The sequence below is a fragment of the Bufo bufo genome, chromosome 10 (genome assembly GCF_905171765.1).
Source record: "Bufo bufo chromosome 10, aBufBuf1.1, whole genome shotgun sequence".
Lineage (NCBI taxonomy): Eukaryota > Metazoa > Chordata > Amphibia > Anura > Bufonidae > Bufo > Bufo bufo.
This window is the reverse complement of record NC_053398.1, coordinates 21132982-21160961: the sequence shown is the minus strand read 5'-3', so window position 1 is coordinate 21160961 and position 27980 is coordinate 21132982. Positions and strand designations below refer to the sequence as shown.

Sequence of the window (27980 nt, the reverse complement as noted above, 5' to 3'; positions counted from 1 at the left end):
CCCTTTTGTTCTCTGCAGGTTTCCTGTCTCTGGGGGCGGATCCTCTCTCGTGGTGCTGTCATGGGCTCTGGAAAATCAAATTACCGATAAGTAATCATCATTTTCAGACTAGTATGTCCACTGTGGGGAACATGCTCCATGTGGGATTTCCCATTATAGACACTGCTCCTTTTGACAGGAATGCATGGCATTAAAAAGTGCTGCGTCTCTCTGTTTGACCTTGCATCTACTAAATTATACTGACATAATGCATTCAGTATAATTCTGTAGATGTGAGATCGGGCAGGGACACCGCATTAGAAACCAGTATAAGGGTCCATTCACATGTCTGTAGTGTATTGTGGATCCGCAGTACACCTGGCCGGCACCCCCCCATAGAACTGCCTATTCTTGTCTGCAATTGCGGACAAGAATAGGACATGTTCTATTTTTTTGCGGAGCCGCGGCCCGGAAGTTCGGGGCTACGCTCCAGAAATGCGGAGACCACATAGTGTGCTCTCAGCATTCATTCCTGCCCCATTGAGAATGAATGAATGGGTCCGCACCCGTTCCCGATATTGTGGAACGGTTGCGGACGTGTGAATCATGCTGTGTGTTCCTGTGAAAGAAGCAGTGTCCATAATGAGAAATCCCGTTCCTACGCGGAGCATGTTTCCCCGCAGTGGACACGGTCTCTTCATCCATCGCTGTTTTAGAGTAAGCTGAGCACTCCTGCTCTAGGGACAAACTGTGACTAACTGCTCTGAGCAGCCTTTTTCTCCACAGCCAGGATTGGAGGTAGTTCCAAGCCCCATGGTTAGGCCTTTCATTGCTGTAGTCTGACCATGGCATGAAATGGGATTGTACGCTCATACAAATAGAAAATAATTTTGTAAGACAGTAATTCCTTAATTGGATTATACACATGAAATTTTAAACTTCAAGTATTTTATAAAAAATTATTTTTCCATTGTGCTTTGGATAAAAGTTAAAATAAAACTACATGCAACCAAAATAACCCAAACTTAACAGGTTATTCAGTGGGAACCATGTATAGTTTGCTTTTTTACATTTTTGTTTAATCTCAAAAATCATGTGTTCTGTTTTTTCAATGCAAAAGACTAAATACCCTCAAATGGCACCAAAAAATTATGTGAAACCTATTCAGAAATTGGGTGTAATGTAAAGATCTGCACCTGTTCTGTGTTTATGACCTGCTCCCAGCTTTGGCTCACAATAACTGATCAAATAACTGGTGTGAACTCAGCCTTATTCTATTCTATTCACATGTCTGCAATGGGTCTCCAGGACAGCTTGTCTTGAGGTCCTAAACTTTGGCTGAGAAGGTTCTGTATCCTTGATAGAAGACTGGTTGACTCTGATCATCTTTCAGTGGTGGCCTGTGAGGAGTAGGTCACTGGATGATCATGGTCTATGTATTTGTGTCAATGGTTTGGTCAGCTTTGGAGAAATCCCTTCTCGTTAGAAAGGTAGACCCTTGCCGAGAGGGAATATAACATTGTTTTCTCTGATATTCTAACAACTGTATGTTCTTGCTCCCATGGCACTGATCTAGTGGTGTAAGTGGTTTGCGAGGGTAAAATGTGCTGACTAGAATCCCTTTGGGGTAGCTTGGATGCATTTGTGCACACTGTTGGATAACACCCAGCCATAGAGGAAGTGTTTAAAAATATCTTTATTGATGGGCAGACGTACAGAATTTGGTTGTGTTGAGCTGGAATGCTTTGAAAGCTAAGTGGTTAAGAACCAGATGCTGGAAAATAAACTTGCTCTTAGGGATTTTGCTCTATAGTCTTCAACATCCATTTCCGAAGGCGATGTACATGCGCATACATGCCGTACTTTCCATCACGGTCGCATCCCTCACCCCAAGACACTATACCCATCTGGTACCAACGATTGCTGATGGGATCCTAGAAAGAAAACCAACATAGGACCATTATACCATCGTGTTCTGTATCGCTCTTATAAACTGAGCAATTCTTGGAGTACGTGTCGTCCAATAGCCCTTGGAGCAAGGCAAGAAACAAAGGTTCAAATTCCATTCACTCCTTCGACTGTGAAGTTGGTACCAACCTTAATGGATGACAGAACATTAATGAATGTCCCTCCCTAAAAAATTTTTTTATCTTGGTCATACCTTCATGACAAAGGGGCCACCACTGTCTCCTTCACAGGCGTCTCCCCTCTTACCCTCTTCTGGACTGTAACCTGCAATAAATGGGCAAAGAGTCAAGACCACTGATAAACTGGTAGATGCTACGCACAGCACAGATGTTGAATGGTCAATTGATTGTCTGATCACCAGAAGGGTGAATTTCAGTCCCCCCAATACCTTGGATAGGATGATTTGAATGGACTAGTTGGGCATGCACCCTGCTGTTCCACTGATTAACATAAGTGATTGACCATGCCTCTGCCTAATGCACAGCAAAGCAATCGCCAATCTATTCACACTCCCCCACTGTCAGAAGTGGATAGGTGATAATTGCTGCAGATGGGAATACCCTGTTAAATCCTTAGTGTTTTTGAAGCGCCATCTCCAGATAGTGATCCCAAGCCCTTCACAGAAAACTGACCCACCTTGGCTGTTGGGAAGCAAATATTTTATGGACTGGCCACCCCTGGCATACTTTGACCTTCTGATATGTGAAGTAGTCTACTTGCTTTAAAGCTATTTACCTGCACAGAACATGTTATCTGTTACTTTAATCTTGGTGGAAGCCTTGCATTTCTCCTGTTCCACTACAGGAAGGTTTATCTGCTGAAGGGCTGCAGGCAACTGTGGTCCTCCTGAGCTCCATGTTTCCTGAAGATTGCCCCAACCAGTGACACGACCTTTGTACCCTGACTGCAGGAATCTGAAAGACACCATTGATATGCAGCCTGTCAGATGCTAGAACTTCATACCAGATTGGAGGACCTTGCCTGGTGAGATATGAAGGCCCTTACTTCTGTACAATCTCCTTGGTTGGAAGACACACTGGATGGATATTATTTGTGAAGGTCAGGGGTTTCTTCAGCTGCAGAAGTGCAATATCTCTGTCCAAATTTTCCTTCCAGTTGTATTTTTGGTGGATAATGATCCGTTGAAGCTGCAGAATTTTCTCTGTTGTCCTCTCGTATCTGGATGGAGAAGAGGAAAGGTCAATAGGAAAAACTTTTGGCATTCCCCAATATGTCCTTTGTCACACAGCGAAAACTGGACATTATACCCATTCTACAATAACATTCATTCCAATGGGATCTAGCATTGTCCTACGGTGTTTGCCAATGTTATATAATACAGGGCAGTGGGTGACAAGCTCGCAGCCCCTTCAACTTCTTGCCAGTTTTCAGCCCACGTTATAACACCATGTAGTGCTAGTATATTGCTATGTACACAGCCCACATAATACCACCATATAGTACCCAAAAAGATTGTTTCCAAAAATGACTGCTATATAGTGCCCGCCACACATTGCTTAAACGCGTTGTCTCACCTCAAACATTGCTGGTATATTGCTAGGAAATGCCATCAATGTCAGATAAGTGCAGATCCCACACCTGTCTCTAGAATGGAGCTCCCAAAGTGAACAAGAGCGCATGCGCGGCCACTCTCCATTTCTATGGGAGTGCCATGCTTGCACTGTGCACTCTCCTTCAGTTTGGGCGCCAGAGATGGAATCCGCACCTATCTAACATTGGTGGCCTATCCTAGCAATATGCCACTGATGTTTGAGGTGAGACAACCCCCTTTAATACCGGCTGGTTTTAGTTGACAAATAGAGCAATTTATCAAAACTAGTACAATAGAAAAGTGGAGAAGTTACCAAAAGTAACCAATCAGGTGGGAAAATAAGAGTTGTACTCTAACTGGATGCTATGGACAACTCCACCTTCCCAAGTCACCAGTTTTGATAAATCTTCTGATCATATCTAACTTGTCCAATCGTTTTTTTTCCCCTTGGTACCAGAAACTGGATGAGGCTATGGTGGCCCGCCAAACATTTGATCGGCCACCAGATATCTCATGATGTTCAACGCTGGCCGTGTGTTTGTCACATTGTGTTCATGAGAGGTGTCTTACTTGGCTCGATAATGTTTTCCTATCCGCACCAGGAGATCCTCAGTGGTGAAATTTTTATCCCATGGAGGATAGAAGACACAATGAGCGGCGGTCAGCACCCAGCGGTCACTTATGAGACTGGCTCCACACAAGAGCTCCTGGGGGCTTCTTTTAAACAGCATCACCTGCCTAAAAATGGAAATCAGCAAAGTTGTTAGTGAAGCCTTATCTGGTTTGAATATATTACAATGTCACCCATTCCAGATAACTACGTGATCTAAATCAAGAGAAACGAGTATAAGGGAAACCATCAGAAAGATAATGGAGCTCCACCACAGACTAAAGTTGGATTGCACATTAGTCATCTTCATTTTTGTGGTTTTCCGCTATTTATATTTTTTTTATGATGTTCAGTTTAGTGTGGCTGCCTGGAAACAGTCAACAGTTAGGCCAGCTGATGTTGGTAGACCATGTATAGATACCCAGGACAACCTGGCTCCTTAAAATGAATACCAAAAGTTCATTAGATGGGTTATCCAGGTTTTAAAAATGGAAGGTATATCTATAAGATTGACCTTTCATACCAGAACGGTGGGGTTCGACTGTCGGCATCCCCAAAAATCATCACACTCGAATGTGACAAAGATCCAATACCAAGCACGGCCAATACATGAAGTATGGCACTGTGCAGTACCCACCAATATGAGCAGTGAAGAGGCCACAGAACTTTCACCAGCGCCACCAACCCATCAAATAGTAGGGGTATCTAGAGTAGGACCCCTCCACTGATCTAAAATAAGGATAAGCCATCAATTTATAAAAACATGGATAATCCCTTGAAATGGGTTCTCCAATATAAAACAAAAGGACCTGTGCCTGACACTGACGCACCATACAGACAACCGTATCATTGCTGTGGAGACCACATTTATGGCGGAGGGAGGTGGCACCGAACTCCTGCTACCCAACCATGATTGTATTTTACTTCAGAGACGAGTTAGAGGAGTTGACTGCACAGATATTTTTACAACTTCCAATGAGCTCAATAGTAGCTGTATAATTTTAACTGCACTGAGCTCCCCCTAGTGGTGGCTGCCAGCAGACTGATTTTTATCATGTACTATTTGTGAGAAAGCAGGGATTAAGGGCTGTATGGATTACATTTATCAATGCCTTTATGGCAGCTGTCTGGCATAAATACATAAAAAAATATAGTTTTCAAACCAAGTGTCATATTTATGAAGCACCTGCTCCACTTTTTATAACATGCAAATCGGTTGGGAAAAGAGTGCGAGGCTTCCGTTTTTCTGAGGGTAATTTACACCTTCGACTTTTCTACTTCAACTGCAATGGGGCCCTATGATGTGTGCGGTATAGCAGTTCATGTAAGTAAATGGCGGTGAGCTGCAATACCAGGCGCGGCCCATGTCCCCATATGTGCATTTAATGTTCACGTGTCACTAAGTACGGTCATAGGGGTATTAAGGCGTTAATTAGCAAATCAGACCTGCAGTTCATAATGAACTTATAATCCACTATGCACTCAAATTACTATAGATAGAGAAACGGGGAGAACAACATATCATTGTGGCCTCCTTGTTGACAGTTTCCAAGATAGTGATGATACACAAGCTTTTACATTTGCTGACTATAGAGGAAGGTAAATTGGAAAACATTCCGAAGAAAAACTACTCGTGTGGTTTACAAAGGATCCTTGAGGTCATGTCATACAGCAAAGCGATAGTAAAACTCGGTCCTGTTAGAGTTACCATGGGGAACTGCCTGGATCAGCTTCTTCTCCTTTAACAATCCGACCTTGGATGTACGATTCCAGCAGCTCTGCCTCGCTTTTATCAGCCACTTTCTTTTGTTCAAAGAGTGGCCTCAGTCCACAAACTGCAGATAAAATATAACATGACCATTGATGACGTCACTCAGAAGTAGTACTGTGCCCACCAATCATTCACTTCATGGCCAGGATCACTGACTGTCTCCACCATGTCATGGAACCCTTCATGGTAAGGTGGCATGATCGGCTGCTCCTTTATCACAAGGTATATAGGATTTACTACTTATATGGCATAGGTTATTATTGGACATGGATCACTCTATGTTGGCCTCCTTGGTTGTAGGCCAGGAGCATGTTTTTGAAGGTCGAATCCAGGCAAAAGTTTATTTTTTGTCTAAAAGGCTGAGGTTTCACTGTCGGCTCCAGAGGCGTAACTTTGGTATGGGCTCTAATGAAAAAATGTAATAGGGCCCCCACCTACCATGTGACATTTATAAAATTGGGTCTTTTGGCTCCCTCAAGCACCAACTTCTAGATTTGATGGCTTCTTCTTCACCCCTATAGCTACACCCCTGGCTGTTAGATACCTATAGGCTATAAGCGGCTTTTACATACACAGTGACTTTCTTCTGATTCTCTTTCCCTGTTTCCTTGTGCTTCTGGGTTTTAGGTCCAACATGGGGTGCATGCGACCCCCATGGCGGTATCCTATGACCATGCCATAAATGTCTGTGATTGGAATACTCATTAGTGTTAGCCTCATAGCTCAAGGCTGTCCCGTCCATGTTTGGACTACATCTATCACACACCATGCTTTCCTCACCTGCTTCTCCTTGGCCAAAGCTCTTCTCATCAAAGAATGTTTGATGTTGTGTTGAATCTGTTCTCCCAGCTTGGCTAGTAATGGGTTCTTCATCTATAGGACTATCTGCCAGAGACAGGGGTGAGCCCAGCGACAAGAAAAAAAAGAATAAGAAACAAATGACATGAACAAGTGATAATATAAAAAGTGACCATTTACTGCCTGATGGGATATGGACATGGACTGGTGCTCTGAAATTTTGGTAATTAGCTTTTGCCTGTAAGCCCACCACATCATGTGTAGATTATTGCCATAGTATATCTTTACAATGGTCGTAGCATTGTTTTAGTGATACAGAACTCCAAATCTGCTTAAACATATAGTTATATGATAAAATGTTAGCTGCCAGCGGTCGCCACTAGGGGGAGCTTTGGAGCGAACTGTATATAGCATTAGGATTGAGTTCACTGGACCTCGGACCCCCATGCAGATATATTATGAAAGTAATCAGCACATTATTTTGTTTCCTGTGGACCCCTGCAGGGTGATTAAGATCCCTTGGTCATCCTGCAGGCATCTCCATACTAAATCCCTTCAAATAAAGTTAAGTGTTGGGAAGCATGAAAAATGTTGATAACCCCACAGAATGAGAAACCAACATGTATGAAATTCAGAACCCCAATGTCAGTGTTCTGAGACAGGCCTGATAAAACATAATCTCATACTCTTTTTGAGTTAAAGGGCATCTGTCAGCAGTTTAGTACCTATGACACCGGCTGACCTGTTACATGTGCGCTTGGCAGCTGAAGGCGCCTGTGTTGGTCCCATGTTCCTATGTGCCCGCATTGCTGAGAAAAATTATGTTTTAATATATGCAAATGAGCCTCTAGGAGCAACGGGGGCGTTACCATTACACCTGGAGGCTCTGCTCTCTCTGCAACTGCTGAGTCCTCTGCACTTTGATTGACAGGACCAGGCAGTGAAAACATCATTATAACTGACCCTGTCAATCAAGGTGCAGTTGCAGAGAGAGCAGAGCCTCTAGGTGTAATGGAAACGCCCCTGTTGCTCCTATAGGGTCCTTTGCATATTATAAAACATAATTTTTCTCAGCAATGCGGGCACATATGAACATGGGACCAACACAGATGCCTTCAGCTGCCAAGCGCACATGTAACAGGTCAGCCAGTGTCATAGGTACAAATCTGCTGACAGATGCCCTTTAAATCATGTCTTCTACTCCACACACATTCATAGCTGCATTCACACCTTTGCTACCTACCATTAGCGGCCCAGCAGTTGTGCACTCATATACAGCTGAATTGTGGTATGGTTTATTACAATATCAGACTATTCATGATTGTTGGATGTAAACCCTACACGTCCCACAAAGCACCACAGCAGTGAATGTCTGGTGCACACTTTACAGGAGGTTATAAGAAAATGTCCTGCAAACAAACTGGAACAAAAGCTAAGGCTACTTTCACACTAGCACCAAGTGTTTGCCGTGCTGCCGCCGGAACTCCAGCCCACCCCCATTATAGTCAATGGAGCGGTAGTCCGGGGGCACACGTGCACTAGCTGCAGCACGGATCCGACAGGCTGTTCACCCGCCGGAACAGCCTGCCGGAGTTCCTTGCCGCTAGTGTGAAACTAGCCTAAGCAGAGCAGTCAGTTGTCTACTGGATCATGTACTGGGGCTGCAGTGGGGGATGCGTATTACAAAAACACACATTTATCGCCAATCTTCAGCAACCTATGAGTGTGCAGGATCTACAGGCCCAGCTGTAGTATCTATAGGCAAATGTGCCACACGATACCATACAGAACCTCGATGCCTCCATGTCCAACCGTATCTCATCTTGTATCCAGGCTAGAGGCCGTGTCTCATCGTGTATCCAGGCTAGAGGCCGTATCTCATCTTGTATCCAGGCTGGAGGCCGTGTCTCATCTTGTATCCAGGCTAGAGGTCGTAGCTCATCTTGTATCCAGGCTAGAGGCCATGTCTCATCTTGTATCCAGGCTAGAGGCCGTATCTCATCTTGTATCCAGGCTAGAGGCCGTGTCTCATCTTGTATCCAGGCTAGAGGCCGTGTCTCATCTTGTATCCAGGCTAGAGGCCGTGTCTCATCTTGTATCCAGGCTAGAGGCCGTATCTCATCCTGTATCCTGGCTAGAGGCCGTATCTCATCTTGTATCCAGGCTAGAGGTTGTATCTCATCTTGTATCCAGGCTAGAGGCCGCATCTCATCTTGTATCCAGGCTAGAGGTTGTATCTCATCTTGTATCCAGGCTAGAGGCCGTATCTCATCTTGTATCCAGGCTAGAGGCCGTGTCTCATCTTGTATCCAGGCTAGAGGCCGTATCTCATCCTGTAGCCAGGCTAGAGGCCGTATCTCATCTTGTATCCAGGCTAGAGGTTGTATCTCATCTTGTATCCAGGCTAGAGGCCGCATCTCATCTTGTATCCAGGCTAGAGGCCATATCTCATCTTGTATCCAGGCTAGAGGCCGTATCTCATTGTGTATCCAGGCTAGAGGCCGTATCTCATTGTGTATCCAGGCTAGAGGCCGTATCTCTTACTGTATCCAGGCTAGAGGCCGTATCAATTACTGTATCCAGGCTAGAGGCAGCCCAACAGGGTCTTATTGCCTCTTTTCAGTTGTACAGTTTTCCCCAATAAACTTCTCCTTTCGCTCTCACATTGTAATCACTTACATATCATCGTTACATTCACGCATAGAAAGTATTATTGCACCTCCTTGGTATGGTATTTTTTTGTCAGTGAGTGTAATAAAGGGTAAGGGTGGTAGCGGGGAGCAGATAAGTGAAGGTTACTTACCACAGTAATTTAATTTGCAATAGTCGAAGGTGGTGTTGCTGTGAGACACGTAGCACCACACGCCCTCGTCATCATTGTCTGGGTTCCTGCAGTAATTCTCTTTTAGGACTAAATCTTTCCTGAAGTCTTTGAGGTTGTGCTCCTTCACTAATGGTGAGTTCCAGGGTAGACATGGAAGTCCGGACACTGTCACTGCCAGGGTGCCATCATAGTCTAGACCATGATTTGGCACGCAGGGTGTCTCCTCTTTCTTTTTAGTTTTCTCCACTTCCTGCACAATTGGTTCAATTGTAAATCCATTGTTGCCTATGGGGACAATAACCAGGGGGAAATTATTGGAATGGGGAAGGTATAAAGAGGCTGTCTTCAAGCTGTGATTGTCCAGACATGCTGGAGCAACAGCTGGACAGCCAATAGTTAGACCACTTGTATAATGAATCGGTAACCTACTCATTGAAAATGTATTATATGTCTTATGTGCCAGCTCCGGAGATGAAGCGGGTGCCATTTCAGCACTGAATGAGCTACTGATTGTCCACACTAATGCTTCCCTGTCTTCTAAATGTAAGATCCAATACCAAGAATTGAATTACTCTGCAGCAAATGTACTGTGGTCTGCAACTCCAGGTTCTCCAGTTGTTGCAAAACTCCAATTCCTAGCATTTCCTGATACTGGGAGTTGTAGTTTCAAAGAAGCTAGAGCCACAGATTGCAGGCTCCAACTTTTGAGAGATAGCCCCGACAATAAGAGGAAACCAGAGTTAGGGGGTGCCTTAGTCGTAACTTGAAGTTCCTGGGCCCCAAATCCAGCACTATAATAGAGCCCCTGCCATTTCTACTAGTGTCCTCTTATGTTGCAGAGGAGCCTTTGAGCCCCCTGAGACACTAGACTAGAGCTTGGGTGGTACTGCTGTCTCTGCACCCCCTATGTCCATGGTGGTTGCAAAATTAAAGGGATGGACCATTAGTGAAAGGGAATTCCAAAGGAGAAGAGAGACAAGAAAATATGGCTGTGAAGAGCTCAGTAAAGTAGTCAAAAGGAGAAGACTATGAGTAGACCAGGCATTGCTGGATATCAGTAAGGAACTGTCCACCATGAAGACAGGAAGGAGATCCAAAAGAAAGATTGGACATCAGAGAAGGGGAATATGGACCCATCGATGACAAATCGAAAACACAACCCTACTTACTACATAAAGGTATTGAGCATTCCTCTCTAGCTTTTTCAGGATCCTTGGTATAACACCATGGCCCCAGTGGGTTGTCGTCTGGGTTTCGGCAATAATTCTCAGTCAGATTGTGCCCTGGGTGGGTGGTTGGGTTAATCCTGAGAAAACAGAGAAGTTACAACCCTACAGTGCAGGAAATCTTGAAGTAGCCAGTCACATCTCAGTTCCTTGATGGTCACCATCAATCTCTCAAACCCAACATATACACAGCATATAGCAAGGCAGACTAGTCAGGGCAATATTTAGCAGCAGAGGGGTCACTTATTTTATCCCACACTGTATTACAAGATAAGGGAAGTCACAGCTAGTAAAGAATCCCATCAATGTCCTGGACATGGACACCTCTTGGGGCCATGAAGAAAATATTTAGGGTTATTTTATGTATCATGTCTGTGATACATTTCAGGAGAAAATGGTTTGACCATAAAAATGGCTGTGAGACCTCCAGGACATGTAAAGCATATGTACAGAATATACCATCGATGTCTGATAGATGCGGGGCCCACCTCTTGACAATAGAGGTCCTCCGCATCCAGGCTGTAATGGAAACCAGAGGTGGCTGGGATTACGGAAACAGTCAAACTCGCTGTGCTACGCTGTGAATGGGGCTGAGTTGCTATACTAAGCACAGCCACTGTTGAATGGAGGCTGTTGTGCTCACCAGAGCTTCTACGAGTGCCACAGCTTCCTCTGACAGCTGATCGGCAAGGTTGACGAGAGTTGGACACCTGCCGATCTCATACTAGTGACCTATCCAGAGAATAGACCATCCATATGAAAATCCCAGAGAATTCTTTCAAGGCCTCATGCACACGGTCGTTGTTTTGGTCCGCAGTATTTGCGGCTCGGATGCGGACCCATTCACTTCAATGGGGCCGCAAAAGATGCGGACAGCACTCAGTGTGCTCCGTTCCGAGGCCCCGCCCAAAAAAATATAGCATGTCCTATTCTTGTCCATTTTGTGGACAAGAATAGGCATGTCTACAATGGGCCGCCCGTTCCATAAATTGTGGAAGGCACACGGGCAGCTTCAGTTTTTTGCGGACCGCAAAAAACGGCACGGTCGTGTGCATGTAGCCTAAGGCTACATGCACACAAACGTTTGTTTCCGTGTCCGTTCCATTTTTTTCGCGGATAGGATGCGGACCCATTAATTTCAATGGGTCCGCAAAAAACGCGGACAGCACACCATGTGCTGTCCGCATCAGTATGTCCGTTCTGTTGCCCTGCAAAACAAATAGTGCATGTCCTATTTTTTTCTAGTTTGCGGACAAGGATAGGCATTATTACAATGGATCCACAAACGGATGCCATACGGAACGTCATCCTTTTTTTTGCGGACCGCAAAACACATACAGTCGCGTGCATGTAGCCTAACTCTCATTTAGGGTCCATTCACACGTCCGTAAGTGTTTTGCGGATCCGAAAATTGTGTATCCACAAAACACGGACCGCACATCGCCGGCACTATAATAGAAAATGCCTAATCTTGTCCGCAATTGCGGACATGTTCTATTTTTTTGCGGAAACGGAAGTGCGGATCCGCAAATGCGGATGCGGACAGCACATTCCGGCCCCTTTAAAAATGAATGGGTCTGCACCCGTTTTGCAACATTGCGGAATGGATGCGGACCCATTTTGCGGACGTGTGAATGGACCCTTAGGCCTCTTTCACACAGGCGTGTGCGCCCCCTGGTCGTGCTGCGGCCTGCAAAATGCACGGCCGCAATGCACGAGCACAGTCCGTGTGGCAGCCACAGCGGATCGCAGACCCATTCACTTTAATGGGTCCGCGATCCGGCCGTTCCGCAAAAAGATAGGACATGTTCTATCTTTTTGGGGAACGGAAGTACGGGACGAAACCCCACGGAAGCACTCTGTAGTGCTTCCGTTCCGCACCATTCCGCATCTCCGGATTTGCGGACCCATTGAAGTGAATGGGTTCACATCCGTGATGCGGAATGCCCACGGAACGGCACCTGTGTATTGCGGATCCGCAAATGTGAAAGAGGCCTTACTGAGAGCTATTACCATTTTGTGTCCACAGCATCCATGCAGACTGATGTGTCTTCGTGGTTACACGTGACATTCCCTCTACACTACTTTTCTACTGTCTTCAGGTTTAGGCTCCATTCACACATCCGCAAATGGGTCCGCATCCGTTCCGCAATTTTGCGGAACGGGTGCGGACCGATTCATTTTCTATGGGGATGGAATGGATGTGGACAGCACACAGTGTGCTGTCAGCATCCGCATTTGCGGAGCGCGGCCCCGATCTTCAGGTCCGCAGCTCCGCAAAAGATAGAACATGTCCTATTCTTGTCCGCACAAGAATAGGCATTTCTATAGGGGTGCTGGGCGGGTGTGTTGCGGATCCGCAATTTGCGGGTCCGCAACACACCACGGACGTGTGAATGGAGCCTTATGACTATCCTTGTCCGCAAACTAGAAAAAAATAGGACATGCACTATTTTTTTGGCGGAGCAATGGAACGGACAGCACACGGTGTGCTGTCCGCGTTTTTTGCGGACCCATTGAAATGAATGGGTCCGCATGCTATCCACAAAAAAAACGGGTCGGACACGGAAACAAAATACGGTCCTGTGCATGAGGCCTAAAAAAAAGGGGGGCAGATGAGAGCGACACGTCATTTCTGGATCGGACAATACACAAGCTTTGTTTGCAGTGTGGGAGAGACATGAAACTGCATAGGAGCTGTGTGCACAAAACGGTAGCATGTTTTAAATGAGTGATGAATGTGTCTTTCAAGATGAAGCAATGTACAAGTCATGCACAGCCAACACTTACTTCGTTTTATGCGGAAAGTTACTGTCCCAGTACTGACAGTCTCGCCCCGACCTGGTGACGCTGATGGTTCCAAAGTAATTCTGACCAATTCCTTCTGCGCAGGTACCTGTCAATCAGGAATGGAGAGAGGTGAGGTGCCGCCTGCTATCACTAATGCACTATGTCTACCATTATTAATTATTACTACTAGTAATACTCTCAATTACTACCCCGGTGAACACTCATAGACCTACTATTATTAGAATTTATTTCTCTAATTAAAGGGAGTTTTCCATGTTCACAATATTGATGCCCATCCTTAAAGGGGTTATCCAGCATTAGAAATAAATGTCTCCAGGAACAGCACCACACCTGTCCAGGGGTTGTATTTGGTATTACCGCTGAGCTCCTTTGAAGTGAACAAGGCTGAGCTGCAATACCAGGCGCATCCTGTGGACAGGCGTGGTGCTGTTTTTGAATGAAAGCAGACGTATTCTTCTGATCTTGGACAACCCCTTTAAAGGGGCATTCTGACACCGGTGTTATTCTAAAATAGCTGATCAGTGGGGGGTGCAAGGTGTTGGACCCCCACCAATCAGATATTGATTGACTATCCTAAGGATAGGTCACTAGTAGTAAAAACCTGGAATAACCCTTTAAGCTGGCCATACACATGAGATGGCCGAACAAGCCAACAGCTATCTCTCATGATCCTGCCATACATCTGCATGCTCGGCTCGGCCAAGCATGCATATGTAGTGAGTGACAAGAAAGCTGCTGGGATTGGGCAGTTGAAATCCAACATGCCTGATTCTTATCTACCACAACATCTGAAGATTCAAGAGGCCACGTAAGCCGAAGACACGGGTCCGACTGACATAGATGCCATGGAGATGAATGGTGTGTAGCATATTACATGTATGTAGAGCAGGGGAATCATGGAAGCAGACGGACCACCGCTCACCTGACATGCAGAGGTCCAGGGACTGTCTCGGCGGCTTCTTTTCAGGGTGACAAGCTGTGAAGGAGCATGAAACAACCTTTCACTTGAATCCAAGAAGTGGCATTTATAGGAAGTATATTATAAATCACTAGGATCAGTCCTAAAGGATTAAGAAAACATGGCTGCTATCTTCCAGAAACACTGCCACACCTGTCCATGGGTTGTGTGTGTGGTCTTGCTGCTCAGTCCTATTCAAATCAGTGTAGCTGAGCTGCAATACCAGGCACAGCCTGTTGACAGAAGTGGAGCTGTTTATGAAATAAATCAGTCATGTTTTTTCAATCTTGAACAAAAAGATGAAAATTTTGTGGTTTGGTTAGTACAGGTAGGGGGATAGCTAGGAGGCAGGGCAGACAGAGCATGCGTCCAGATACAGGGTGCCAAGGGGCACCGCCAACTCTCTCTGCCTTGGCAAACATATTTAGATATAGGCTAATTGAATAATAGCCCCTGGGTGAAGCTACTCTTAGAGTTCATTCAGACGGCCGTATGAATGAGTCCGCATCCCTTCCGCAATTTTTCTGGAACGGGTGCGGACCCATTCATTTCAAAGGGGCCGCAAAAGAGGCGGACAGCACACCGTGTGCTGTCCGCATCCGTAGTTCCGTTCCACGGCCCCGCAAAAAAAGACAGACCATGTCCTATTCTTGTCCGTAATCGCGGACAAGAATAGGCATTTTGTATTATAGTTGCGTCCATGTGCGCTCCGCAAATTGCGGAACGCACACGGCCGGTATCCGTGTTTTGTGGATCCGCAAAACCCTGCGGTCGTGTGAATGCGCCATTAGGGTATGGGTATGGTCAGGTTTCTTCATGCAGTTTTGGAAGCCAAAATGAGGAGTGGATCATAAAAGGGGAGAACGTATGAAGGGCAAATACAACTTCTCCTCTTTTTTTTTTATTTCACTTCTGGTTTTGGCTTCTAAAGCTGCATCGTGAAACCTGACCTTGTGGTCATACCCTTAGGCCTCATGCACACGACCGTGGTGTGTTTTGCGGTCCGCAAATCGCGGATCCACAAAACACGGATGGCGTCCGTGCGCGTTCTGCAATTTGCGGAACGGCACGGACAGCCTTTAATATATGCCTATTCTTGTCCGCAAAAGCGCGGACAAGAATAGGACAAGTTATGTTTTTTTAGCGGGGCCACGGAACGGAGCAACGGATGTGGACAGCACACGGAGTGCTGTCCCCATCTTTTGCGGCCCCATTGAAGTGAAACGGCGGCTCGGATGCGGACCCAAACAACGGCCGTGTGCATGAGGCCTTAGTATAAGGACATACCCCTAGGCAAACATTTCCAAAATATCTCCTTGGGGACTAGGAACATTGAGCCATAATCACTGACATTTTCCAAGTGGGTCAGACAAGAGGTCAAGTTATGGACTGAGTTCTTTTGATGACTGGAAGATATTGCTATCACACATGAAGATGGAAGGATGATGTGGCTGAATGTGCAACCGCCATAGGGACAGGCGACAACACCGATACATATTGGGCGTCTGGCTGCATTCTCATGGGCCTTTGGCTGTACTGCATTGTTATAAAGGAGTAGGCCAGGTATTAGCAACCTTCGGCAAGCTAGCTGCTGTGAAACTACAACTCCCAGTATGTACACCTATTCGGCAGTTCTTGTAATTCTCATAGAAGTCAAAGGAGGATTCTGGGAGTTGTAGTTTCAGAACAGCTGGAATGCCAGTGGTTGCTGATCCCTGGACTAGGCTGACACATTTAGAGGGCTTTGTTAGGTGGGCACTACTGTGTGTATACGTACAGCGCACCCCCCAATTGTACCAATAAACCATTCCAGGACATGCTGTGCTCGTCACGTAGACGCAGTCATAGCCTCCTGCATTGCTTCATAACAGGCGACCGCTGAACTATGAGGAAATCAGCAAACACACAGACACCAGTGCACTGAGATAAGTGATGTGTTTTCATTATTTCATTACTTACCTTGATACTGGTGCCAGAATGTGTCCTGTAATACAGAAGACACATGGCTGTGAAGATGATATATATACATTTGCACAGGCACAAGGTGTTTTTGGCAACAAGGCACATCCATACAATACAATTCAGATGGACAAAATGAATGAACACAATCACTAAGGGGCAGCATGTAGTTGATCAGTGTCCTGGGATAAGGGCTAATGATGTTGAAACAGACATCAGCATGTTGGTACTATAATTGCATCGTGGGCATAATTGTATAAATAGCAAGGCATTGTCCACCATTCTAAAATAATTGCTTGGATTTGTGACGGCAGTGATGTCATGCACATATATTCTGTTTTTAAGAAAGTAATGCTGCACTCAGAAACTTGTAATTAAGAAAATCTCTAAGCAGTGGCAAAAGAGTTCAGGTGCTCTCTGCAGCATCAGCAGCCATTATGTACTTATGGAAGTCCTTGATGACATGAGCTCATGGGCTCCACAGAAGCATTTATATGACTTGTCATGTTTATGACATCAGAGCTCACTCGTTTTAGACAATAACATTCCAGCCAGGCAAGGGCGAAGCTAAAGGCTCATGGGTGATGGTGCAAGAGTTCAGCTTGGCCCCCCCCCCCCTTAGTGCTTTGTGGCCAGGGGAAGGTAGGCACATAGCGTCAACCTAACCCCTTCCCTCCAGGCAGAGGTGTAACTTGACCAGCATGCACTTTCTATAATACTGGTGTCTTCTTATGAACCACAAGGGTCTTTGGTCCCCCTCAGGCTCCTGGGTTCAGGCTGGGCCACCAGAGTACCAAAGGGTGGTGGCTAATCTCTAATAGAATAATAAGCCCTAAAGGCCCAACAGAAAGCAACCCTATCTGGAAGTGACTTTGGAGTCAATCATTTACCACTAGGGTCTATTTCTTATTAGCATATTCAAAGTGGATGTGTACATGTCCTGTATAGACTGGGGGTGAACCTGCAGAGTCATTTCCTGTGGTGGTTCCAAGAAACCTGAGTCCCATGCTGACTGAGGTTTATAAAACATGTACATGTATTAACATCACATGAGCCTTATAACCCGATCGTCTCACCGTGGCATCTTTTGACTCCTTTATCTCTCTCGCTTCCTCGTAGTTACATAATTCCTCCATGCACTCTCTTTCCATATTTCCTTGCTTCAGTTCCTCAAAAAGTGTATTTGCTCTCCTCGAACGTTTGAGGACAGACATCGCCTCTTGGTTGCTGATGAACACTAGGAAGAGATGGGGAAATGTATATCACGTTATCATCGTTTTGGATGGACCACTGGCTTTATGGCTCCTGAAAAGTTGGAGTCCTCCTTCTCCTTATCTGTGCAGAATGACAGTCTTGAAAACTGGACGGATACCAGACATAGATCGTCTATAGGATTCATGTCGGCTAACAAGAAGGCAATCCAACCTCAGGGCATGGCTTGAATGAAGGCTTGGGGTTACGGGGATAGCTACAGGGGCATAGCCAAAATACTTAAGACTGGCAGACATGGTGAGAGGAAAGTGGAAATATTATATTGAACCTGTTTCTCAGTGGGAAGAGAAGCTCTGGAGTACAAACAGCTGCTCTCACATGTGAAATATTGTGCCGCCCAAAGCTGGCCACACACGTTAGATGTGTGCCGGACGAACACGCCAATTGCAGGGGGACCAATTTGTGTATAGGGGCTAATGGTTCTCCTTTGATGGGGTAATGCTAGCTACAGAGCAGATACTTTCAGCAGGATCCACATAGCAGTGCCCATAGATTAGATTAAAGCAAATGTAATGCCCTAACAATACTCTCTAATGCCCCAACAGAAATCCATGATGAATACTCTTGTCTCTATCCTTCTCTGGAGATCGAGGGGTTGGCTGGTGGACACGTTGATAAGCAGCAGCAATATTTCTAAATGTCAGTGTCTAAGGGAGGAAGGTCCTCCATGGTCCCCAGCCAAAAATATTTTTAAAGGTACAATGGGCATTCAATATCAGATCAGTGGGGAAGGGGGGGGGGGGGGGGGACTTAGATTACTGAAGAGGCTGCATCGCCCCGATGAGTACAATGTAGACTTCTTTGTTGACAAGGCACGATGCCGTACATTTGGTAGTGGTAGTGCCTAGTATTGCAGCTCAGTGCTGTTTACTTAAAGGGGTTGTCCCACAAAAAAACATTCTACAGTTTTCAAACCAGCACCTGGATCTGAATATTTTTGTAATTGCATGTACCGGTAATTAAAAATTTTGTATAGCCACTGAGTTATTCAATAAAATGTATTTGTATAGCGCCACCTGCTGTTTGCTCTTTTTCTTATTTCTTTGTCCTGCTCACTGAGATCGCCACACATGCTCAGTTTCATCCTTCCACTGCCTCCTGAGTTGTGATAGGGAGAGAGCTGCAGCAGAATAGACACGCCCCCTGAGCTGCAGCAGAATGGACATACCCCCTAAGCTGCAGCAGAATGGACACTCCCCTTCAGCTGCAGCAGAATGGACATACCCCCTAAGCTGCAGCAGAATGGACACTCCCCTTCAGCTGCAGCAGAATGGACACTCCCCTTGAGCTGCAGCAGAATGGACATACCCCCTGAGCTGCAGCAGAATGGACACTCCCCCTGAGCTGCAGCAGAATGAACACTCCCCTTGAGCTGCAGCAGAATGGACACTCCCCCTGAGCTGTAGCAGAATGGACATACCCCCTGAGCTGCAGCAGAATGGACATACCCCCTGAGCTGCAGCAGAATGGACACTCCCCCTGAGCTGCAGCAGAATGGACACTCCCCCTGAGCTGCAGCAGAATGGACACTCCCCCTGAGCTGCAGCAGAATGGACATACCCCCTGAGCTGCAGCAGAATGGACACTCCCCCTGAGCTGCAGCAGAATGGACACTCCCCCTGAGCTGTAGCAGAATGGACACTCCCCCTGAGCTGCTAGCTTGATATAATGAATGGGGAGATCTCTGGATCCATGTGAGGTACAGGGCTGGTTCTAGCTTTGTCAGAAAGAGATTGCCATGTTCTATATGATGTCTGATTTTCCATTTTTACGTTAACAATGGGATAACCCCTTTAACTCCTACACGCCCCACAACATAACTGTATGCCGCACCCGTCCCATACATAGCTATGTAATACAGCCAGCACCCGGCCACACTGACTGGGATTGGAGATTGAAGATCCCGTCATTTAAAAACTGCAGTATCAAAGGGGATAGACAGGGGGAGGGGGCTCAGATTGAAGCCTCTGTGGCAAAATCACAGGGTTTCAATTGGTTGCCTTGGGCCTTGTGATGGCTTCCAGCGCTGTCATAGCGAGCTGCCTGAAAAGTCGTGCCCGAGGCAACCAGTGAAAATCCAACCGTTTATTATTGCAGTCTATGGTACAAGCAATAAGGAGATTGCACATTCCAGTCCCCTAGGGGGACTAAAATTACAATGAAAAAAGTAAGAAGAAAAAAGTTTTTTAAAAATGTAAAAAATAACCACAAAAATAAAAAAATTCAAATCACTCCATTTCCCAATTTTACACATAATAAAAATAAACATAAAAGGCAATATTACAAATATTTTCCTGTGTGGTGAACTCTGTAACGGAAGAAAAAATAAAAATTGCCGATTCCCTGTTTTGTGGTCACCTCACCTTCCCAATAAAATTTAATAAAAAGTGATTGAAAAAGTAATTTGTACCCCAAAAAGATACGAAGAAAAATTCCAACATGCCCCACAAAAAGAACAAGCCCTCACACTGCTCTGTAGTGCCGCTCTTGCGCCACTTTTAAAAAACGTCAGTGATGCTTAACAGAGGGATGTGGCCCCCATGTATCCGTATAGCGCCCCTGATGTTGTTGTTTTCCTAATTTTTTTGTCCAACTTGTGGTCGCACATTCTTATTTCCATCTATTAAATGCCACCAGTCAGATCTCCTGTTAGGCCTCTTTCACACAAGCGAATTTTCCGTCCTGGTGCGATGCGTGAGGCAAGCGCATGGCATCCGGACTGAATCCTGACCCATTCAATGGATCTTTGCACATGAGTCAGTTTTCACGCATCATCTCTGGTTCAGGAAAAAAAAATCTGCAGCATGTTCTGCATTTTTCACGCAGCCCTGGCTCCATAGAAGTGAATGGGGCTTGTGTGAAAAACGGAAGGCATTCGGACGCAATGGGTTTTTCACTAATGGTTGCTGCAAGATAGAGAGCATTATTCTCCAGTTTTTCTTCACGTGTGAAAAACGCATCAAAAACTGAAACGCGGATCCTGTAAAAAAATGCATCCTTAAAAGAAAAAACTGATCCTGTGCATCAGTTATGTACATTTGGCATCTGTTTAAGCCATTTCCATCTGAGATCTGTTTTTTTAGATGAAAAAAAATCCTGCATGCAGTGTTTTTATTTCCTGTCTAAAAAAAACGGATCTCAGACGGAAATGGCTCACACTGATTCCAAATGTGCATAACTGAGTGGAGAATTGGCCGGACACAAAACGCAGCGTGCAGAGGTTTGTGTCCAACCGGTTCTCCATTTCTCCAACGGAAAGACTGAACGCAATCGCAGAAAAAACTGACTGAACTTGCATGTACCATCTGAGAGATTCTGTAACGCTCGTGTGAAAGAGGCCTCAATGGGCCTGGCGGACATTCCATCCGCATCTAGCAGTGCCGGATCCGGTGAATTCCGGCTGTTCTCTGCCGGAATTTACACCAGGGGTATGAAAGTAGCCTAATGCACAGGATCCTGTTTTCTTCTGTTCTTCTGATGGATCAGAAGAACGGAAAATGAAATGGTGACGCAAACTCTCCCTAAGCTCTTTAGCGGGTATGAAATGCCTTAATAAATTCCCCCATAATCTTTCAATTTCTAATCATTTGCAAAATATTAGTTTGCTGTCAGGGAATGGGAAGGCAGTAAACCTGTCCATGGTCCTGCTCTCAGTAAAGAAGTGGATACAATGATATCCTGTTTTGATATCACATAAATTGCTACAATGTATCTGTCTGGCATCCAGCATTGTTTCAGGATACAATTGTATCCACTTCTTAGAGCAGGACTAGATATACAAAGGGTTTACAGCCTCTGAATGTAAACAAGAATGCTCTCGTTCACCGCCAGCTAACAGATTTCTTACAAATGATGAGGAATCCGAACCACAAGGGGGCACTTCAATGGGTCCGCAAATCCGGAGATGCTGAACGGAAGCACGGAACGGAACACTACGGAAGCACTACGGAGAACTTGCTCTATCTTTTTGCGGAACGGAGGGATCGCGGACCCATTCAAGTGAATAGGTCCACGATCCCTATGCGGCTGCCCCATGGACAGTGCCCGTGCATTGCGGACCGCAATTTGCGGTCCACAGCACGGGCTTCACACCAACGTTTTCTGCGTTCCGTATACGGGCCGTTTTTTGAGTTCCGTATACCGTCCGTATACGGAACCATTCATTTCAATAGGCATATGCATTCCGCATTTCCGTTTTTCCATTCCGTTCAAAGATAAAACGTGTCCTATTATTGCCCGCAAATCATGTTCTGTAGCTCCATTCAAGTCAATGGGCCTGCAAAAAAAAAAACGGAACACATACGGAATGTACTCCGTATGTCTTCCGTATCCGTTCTGTTTTTGCGGAACCTTCTATTGAAAATTTTATGCCCAGCCCAATTTTTTCTATGTAATTAATGTACACTGTATATGCCATACGGAAAAAAATGGAACGGAACCGGAAACACTACTGAAAAAAAAAAACGGATTCGGGAAAAACGGACAGCAAAACACTGAAAAAGCCATACGGTCGTGTGCAAGTGGCCTAATAGGACATGTTCTATCTTTGAACGGAAAAACGGAAATACAGAACATACGGAGTACATTCAGTTTTTTTGCAGACCCATTGAAATTAATATACGGAACACAAAAACGGAACGTAAACGGGAAAAAAAAAACTTTTGTGTGCGTGATGCCTAAGGCCTCATGCACACGACCATGGTTTGAGTCCGCATCCTAACAGGATTCACTTCAATGGAGCCACACAAGGCAGCCCTGCAAACAAATTAGAACATGTCCTATTCTTGGCCATATCACGGACAAGGATAGGACTGCTCTACTGAGGGTCGGACGGTCCATTCTGCAAAATACGCACAGCCGGCATCCGTGTTTTGAGGGACTGCAATTTGCTGACCGCAAAACGGACTGGCCGTGTGCATGAGGCCTTATACCAATACGCCTAGTCTAATTCATTAACAGCTGTGAGACTTTGAATAAATACTCAGCAAAAGACTGACCGCTGAATCAAATCCGCCAGTCTAATTTTACGCCTAAAAATAGGCGAGCTTAAGAAATGCGCCCCAAAGGTAGAAATGTTCATTTACGCTGTTATTAAGCTTCATTTGCATAAAACCTGAAAACCTCTTCAACCCTTGGGTAACAGCTGCCTTGCAGGGGTATATAGAGGATGGTGGCCCCCATAGAAAAGGTAAAAATGAGGCGCCATCGCTATACACCTAAATCCCCCGACAATAGCTTCTGGTGACTCCATTTTCCGGACAAGGGTTCACATATGGAGACCACATTCCTGTGCAGGTTCTCATCATTTATTAAAATGGGCACCAGACCCACTTAGAATGGACCCTAAGGCTAAATGCACATGATCAAGACTGCGTGCGGATTTTTTCCACGCAGATTTTGACCTGCGGAGCGGATTTTAAAGTCCGCAGCGTGTCAATTTATTTTATTTTTCCTGACCGGATTTTCTCCATTCACTTAGGAAAATCCGCATGCAAATTCGCATCAATTGCCTGCGAACACCTGCGGATTTCATGAATCCTGAACGTGTGCCTGTACCCTAAAGAAGCCACCTGGGTTGCCTGCCTCTGTGGTACATGCATCTTCTGGCTGGCAGCCCTCTGCTATATATCATATAATATACTTTATGTAATATTGTTGGCATGTCATGAAAATCCTAATTCCTGTTGTGCATTTTCCATGACGTCATGAAGAATACAAAAGTAGTGTCCTACGAATCCCTTGATCTGGGTGACAGGCTTAAAGGCTTTCTGAGGCTCACGTATGCTCACATGAGATCGTACCTAAATAGCTTCCTCAGCCAAAAGCTTTGTCATACCTTGACGGACTTTGACACCCTTTTTCTAAAACCCGACACTCACTTCAGACTGTTATCACAGATGGATACGATTCTACTGGACCAGAGCAACCCAGATGTAGATCCCTATTTTCAAAAATGGGAAGTAGACCTACAACTCACTTTTTCACCGGAGGACATTCTCAAGATGTGTACGTTCTCTCATGGATTGTCTGTAGCAGCCCACGCAAAAAAAAATAATTATTTTAAGGTTCTCTCCAGGTGGTATTACTGCCCGACAACCCTTCACCAAATGTTCCCTAATGTATCCAGGTTGGAGATGTGGACAGGAGGAGGGAACCGTGTTAGATACAGTATATGGTGGTCTTGCCCTACTTAAGCAAATTCTGGGACCAAGTGCTCCAGGTTTACGGCAAATTTTCATGGACTTTAGCCCAAATGAAGAAGAGTGCTCTAAGGTTCTTCCTCACAGCAGCACGATTAGTGATACCGAGGCACTGGAAATCGAGGGTTGCGCCCTCTCTCTGTGAATAGGCTGTTGAGCTCCGACATTTATTTAGAATGGAAGAACTGATTGCATAACCTCATGATCAGGGGGATAGGTTCTATACTAGATGGAACTCTCTCTCTCTCTCTGTTCCTTTACTCCACAGAGTTCTCCAGGCTTTTGGGAGAGCTTCCCAAGTGATGTTAAGAAACTGACATCGTGACATTATCATATATCGATGGGACTGGGGCGAGTGTGTCATCTAGGCATTAGCGAAAGGAGTTGGTATAAAAGACTCCTTACCTCCTCCCCCTGCCCTTCATTCCTTCCCCTCATTCCTCTCCATAAGGCCCCTTGCAGACGAGCGATAATTCCGCACACGGGTGCAATGCGTGATGTGAACGCATGGAATCCGGACCCATTCATTTAAATGGGGCTGTGCAGATGAGCGGTGGTTTTCACTCATCACTTTTGCCTTGCGTGAAAATTGCAGCATGTTCTATATTCTGCGATTTAGAAGTGAATGGGGCTGCGTGAAAATTGCATTGCATCCGCAAGCAAGTGCGGATGCGATGCAATTTTCACGGATGGTTGCTAAGAGATGTTGTTTGTATACCTTTAGTTTTTTATCACGCGCGTGCAAAACGCAGTAAATCGCGTTGCACCCGCGCAATAAAAACTGAACAACTGAACATGATTGCAAACAAAACTGAAGGGCTTTGTTTGCAAAATCGCACAGTTTTCACTGAACGCATCCGGACATATTCCGGACACGCTCGTGTGCAAGGGGCCTAACACTTACACTATTTTCCTTTTTTTTTTTTTCATTCCACTTCTTTTCTTTATTTTATACGGTTATTGGTTTACACTTTGGATTTAGCTATTTCTGATGACATCTGAAGAATTGCAATAGCTGTCACTACTAATATTTTTCCACCTTCTGCCTTGTTTTTTCACTGATATAGGCCTCATGCACACGACTATTGTGTGTTTTGCGGTTCGAAAATTGTGGATCCGCAAAACATGTGTGCGTTTTGCAATTTGAGGAATGGCAAAGACAGCCATTAATATAACTGCCTATTCTTGTCCGCAAAATGGACAAGAATAGGACAGGTTATATTTTTTTTGTGGACCACGAAACGGAGCAACGGATGTGTGCTGTCCGCATCTTTTGTGGCCCCATTGAAGTGAATGGGTCCCCATCCAAGCTGCAAAAACTGCAGCTCGGATGCGGACCAAAAAATTGTTCTGTGCATGAGGCCATAGACTGTGATTCTGAGTGTATATGTACTGGTTGATTTGAAGTCTATGTATCTGGATATTACCTTTGTTTAATAAAATGAGAGTAAACATAAATGAGGGCTAGCCACGGAAATTAGAAGGTGCCAGTAAACAGGGACAGATTTTTAATTTTTGGGGCCCCAAGTTATGTCTGAGGGCCCCTGTTGCTAAGCTCTTTTCGGTTGCATCACTAAGCCTCAGGGCTCATGCACACAACTGTATGTATTTTGCAATCCAGAAAACACGGATCTGCAAATAATACGGATGATGTCCGTGTGCATTACGTGTTTTGCGGAATGGAACAGCTGGCCCCTAATAGAACAGTCCTATCCTTGTCCATAATGCGGACAATAATAGGACATGTTTTATTTTTTTGTGGAACGGACATGAATGGAGACATACTGAAACGGAATGCACACGGCGTACCTTCATTCATTGAAATGAATGGTTCTGCATAAGGTCCTCAAAAACGGAATGGACATGGAAAGAAAATATGTTTGTGTGCATGAGCCCTCACTCTCAGCAGTCTGGACACTTCTGCTCTACAATTGAGAAGGGCCCTCTACCCTACTGGGCCCCTGTGCAACTGGACTGGGAGCAGGGGCATATGTCTGCCCTTGGTTTGCAAATTTTTTTCCTTTTCAGCCAACTGCTTGTGGCCGGCAGGGGGCCCCCGATCTCTGTGGCCCCAAGCATTTGCTTGGTTTGCCTGGTGGTAAAGTCCACCCCTCAAGATCATGACCTATAACTCACACAATAAGGCCTCATGCACACGACCGTTGTGTGCATCCGCGGCCGTTGCTCCGTTTTCTGTATCGGAAAATGCACCGTTTGGCTTCCGCGTCCGTGATCCGTTTTTCCAGTCCGTGAAAAAAATAGGACCTGTCCTATTTTTTTCACGGACAACGGTTCACGGACCCATTCAAGTCAATGGGACCGTGAAAAATCACGGATGCACACAAGATAGTCATCCGCGTCCGTGATCCGTGTCCGTGATCCGTGTCCGTTTTTCCTATCATTTTCAATGCAAACTTGACTTAGTTTTTTTTTTTCACTTTTCATGTCCGTGGATCCTCCAAAAATCAAGGAAGACCCACGGAAGAAAAAACGGTCACAGATCACGGAACAACGGAAATCGGTTTTGCGGACCGCAAAAAAAAACGGTCGTGTGCATGAGGCCTAAATGCTCAGTGATTTCAGGGCGAAGCTAAATAAACTATTCAACTTTCCAGGATTTAGATATTGAGATGGCCTAGCCTCAAGATCAGTGTGGGTCCGACTCCCAGCGACCCCACCAAACAGATGGTTCTGGGTGCCGCCTGTGCTGGAAACTATACAGTGGAGGCAGAAGGTTCTGTCCACTGTAAATGCTGAGCTGCAGTACAACAACGCCACCAGAATCTACTGGACCCACTGATCTAAGTCCCAGGAAACCCTTTAAGCGCCTTCTTATTTTCTAGGTGGAATTTTCCATGTATCTTATGCGATAGATAGATAGATAGATAGATAGATAGATAGATAGATAGATAGATAGATAGATAGATAGATAGATAGATAGATAGATAGATAGATAGATAGATAGATAGATAGATAGATAGTATTGGTTGGGATGAATAAAACAGGTCCACCACCCTTTAATCTGAGTTTGGAGTTTATTTGTTACCTGATCAATAAATCAATAGATAGATAGATAGAAAATAGATAGATAGATGGAAATAGATGGATATTAGATATTAGATAGATAGATTATAGATAGATTGACAAAGGCCCCATTGAGCTGAGCTGAAACGTTGCTACAGGGGTACTAAACGGGTCTGACACCCTTTACCCACGTCGGACTGCTGCCTCATTATTTGTCTTTTGGAGGTTATCTATGGACTTTGTCGCCTACAGTTCATGAGGATTGCACCCGACCTTCACTTTTGCTGTGCTGCTGTTGCTCTTTGTTTTTGCAGATAGATAAATAGATACTGAGAGGAAGATAAGACACCATGGACTATTATACTGCCCCTTTAACCCAACATCCACCCCCTTTAATTCCCACATCAAACCCCCTCCACAATACCTATTATTTATTATTTATTTGGCTTTGGCAATGCTAAATGTTTTACTTGGACGTGCTAATAAAGCTTTATTGAATTGAATTGATAGATAGATAGATGATAGATATGACATCGATGAGGTGGCTCAGTGGTTAGCACCGCTGGGGTCCGAGGACAACATCTACATGCGGTTTGTCCTCCCACACCACAAGACATTCCGATAGGACTGTAGATTGTCAGCCCCATTGGAGACAGTATTGATAATGTCCGTAAAGCGCAGCGGAATATGTCAGCGCTATAGAAGTGAGTAAAATAAATACTGTCTCATGAATTTGACAGACCTCGACACGGACTCTGCCATCCTGCTGGTCGTACTTCTAAATCCCTGCTTTATCTACAGTCCCCATTGTATGAGCGGCCACTATCCCCTGTATTGTTCAGCCAGTCACGTACTAAATCCCATTCTTACCATTGTCACCCAGAGCCAGGGGCAGCAGGAAGGCCAGAAGTAATCCACAGAGGATCTTGGTTTGGTGCGGCATGCTGGGGAAGAGAAGGCTTTGCATGGCAGCTGTAAGTCAAATGAAGGGATAGTTGGAGCATTCTCCAATGTCGGACAGAGAGACC

The 27980-nt window shown here is 45.3% G+C and overlaps 2 protein-coding genes across 3 annotated transcripts in view; one reads left to right on the top strand and one right to left on the bottom strand.

The window, feature by feature from the left end:
* The window catches only part of CKAP5 (cytoskeleton associated protein 5), a 56823-nt gene extending 55036 nt beyond the window's left edge, over positions 1-1787 (top strand). For both annotated transcript variants that reach the window (XM_040409174.1, XM_040409175.1), the window contains exon 46: positions 789-1787. The gene's annotated coding sequence lies outside the window, so the exon portion shown is untranslated. The remainder of the gene's footprint in view (positions 1-788) is intronic.
* On the bottom strand, positions 1658-27980 carry F2 (coagulation factor II, thrombin). Its single transcript, XM_040409177.1, has 14 exons — positions 27823-27980; positions 17533-17693; positions 16457-16481; positions 14462-14515; positions 13519-13624; positions 10672-10808; positions 9482-9787; positions 6661-6765; positions 5818-5944; positions 4070-4237; positions 2953-3126; positions 2683-2861; positions 2141-2211; positions 1658-1913 (listed from the first exon to the last, which is right to left on the bottom strand). The coding sequence occupies exons 1-14, from the start codon at positions 27917-27919 to the stop codon at positions 1773-1775; spliced, it is 1851 nt and encodes a 616-aa protein (XP_040265111.1). The 5' UTR covers positions 27920-27980; the 3' UTR covers positions 1658-1772.

Coding starts and splice junctions, on each gene's coding strand:
- F2 (XM_040409177.1), bottom strand. CDS start 27,919: ATGCAAAGCCTTCTCTTCCCCAGCATGCCGCACCAAACCAAGATCCTC. Junction 14,516..16,456: donor ATTCTGGCACCAGTATCAAG/GTAAGTAATGAA, acceptor GCTCCTTCACAG/CTTGTCACCCTGAAAAGAAG. Junction 13,625..14,461: donor CCTGGACCTCTGCATGTCAG/GTGAGCGGTGGT, acceptor CCTGATTGACAG/GTACCTGCGCAGAAGGAATT.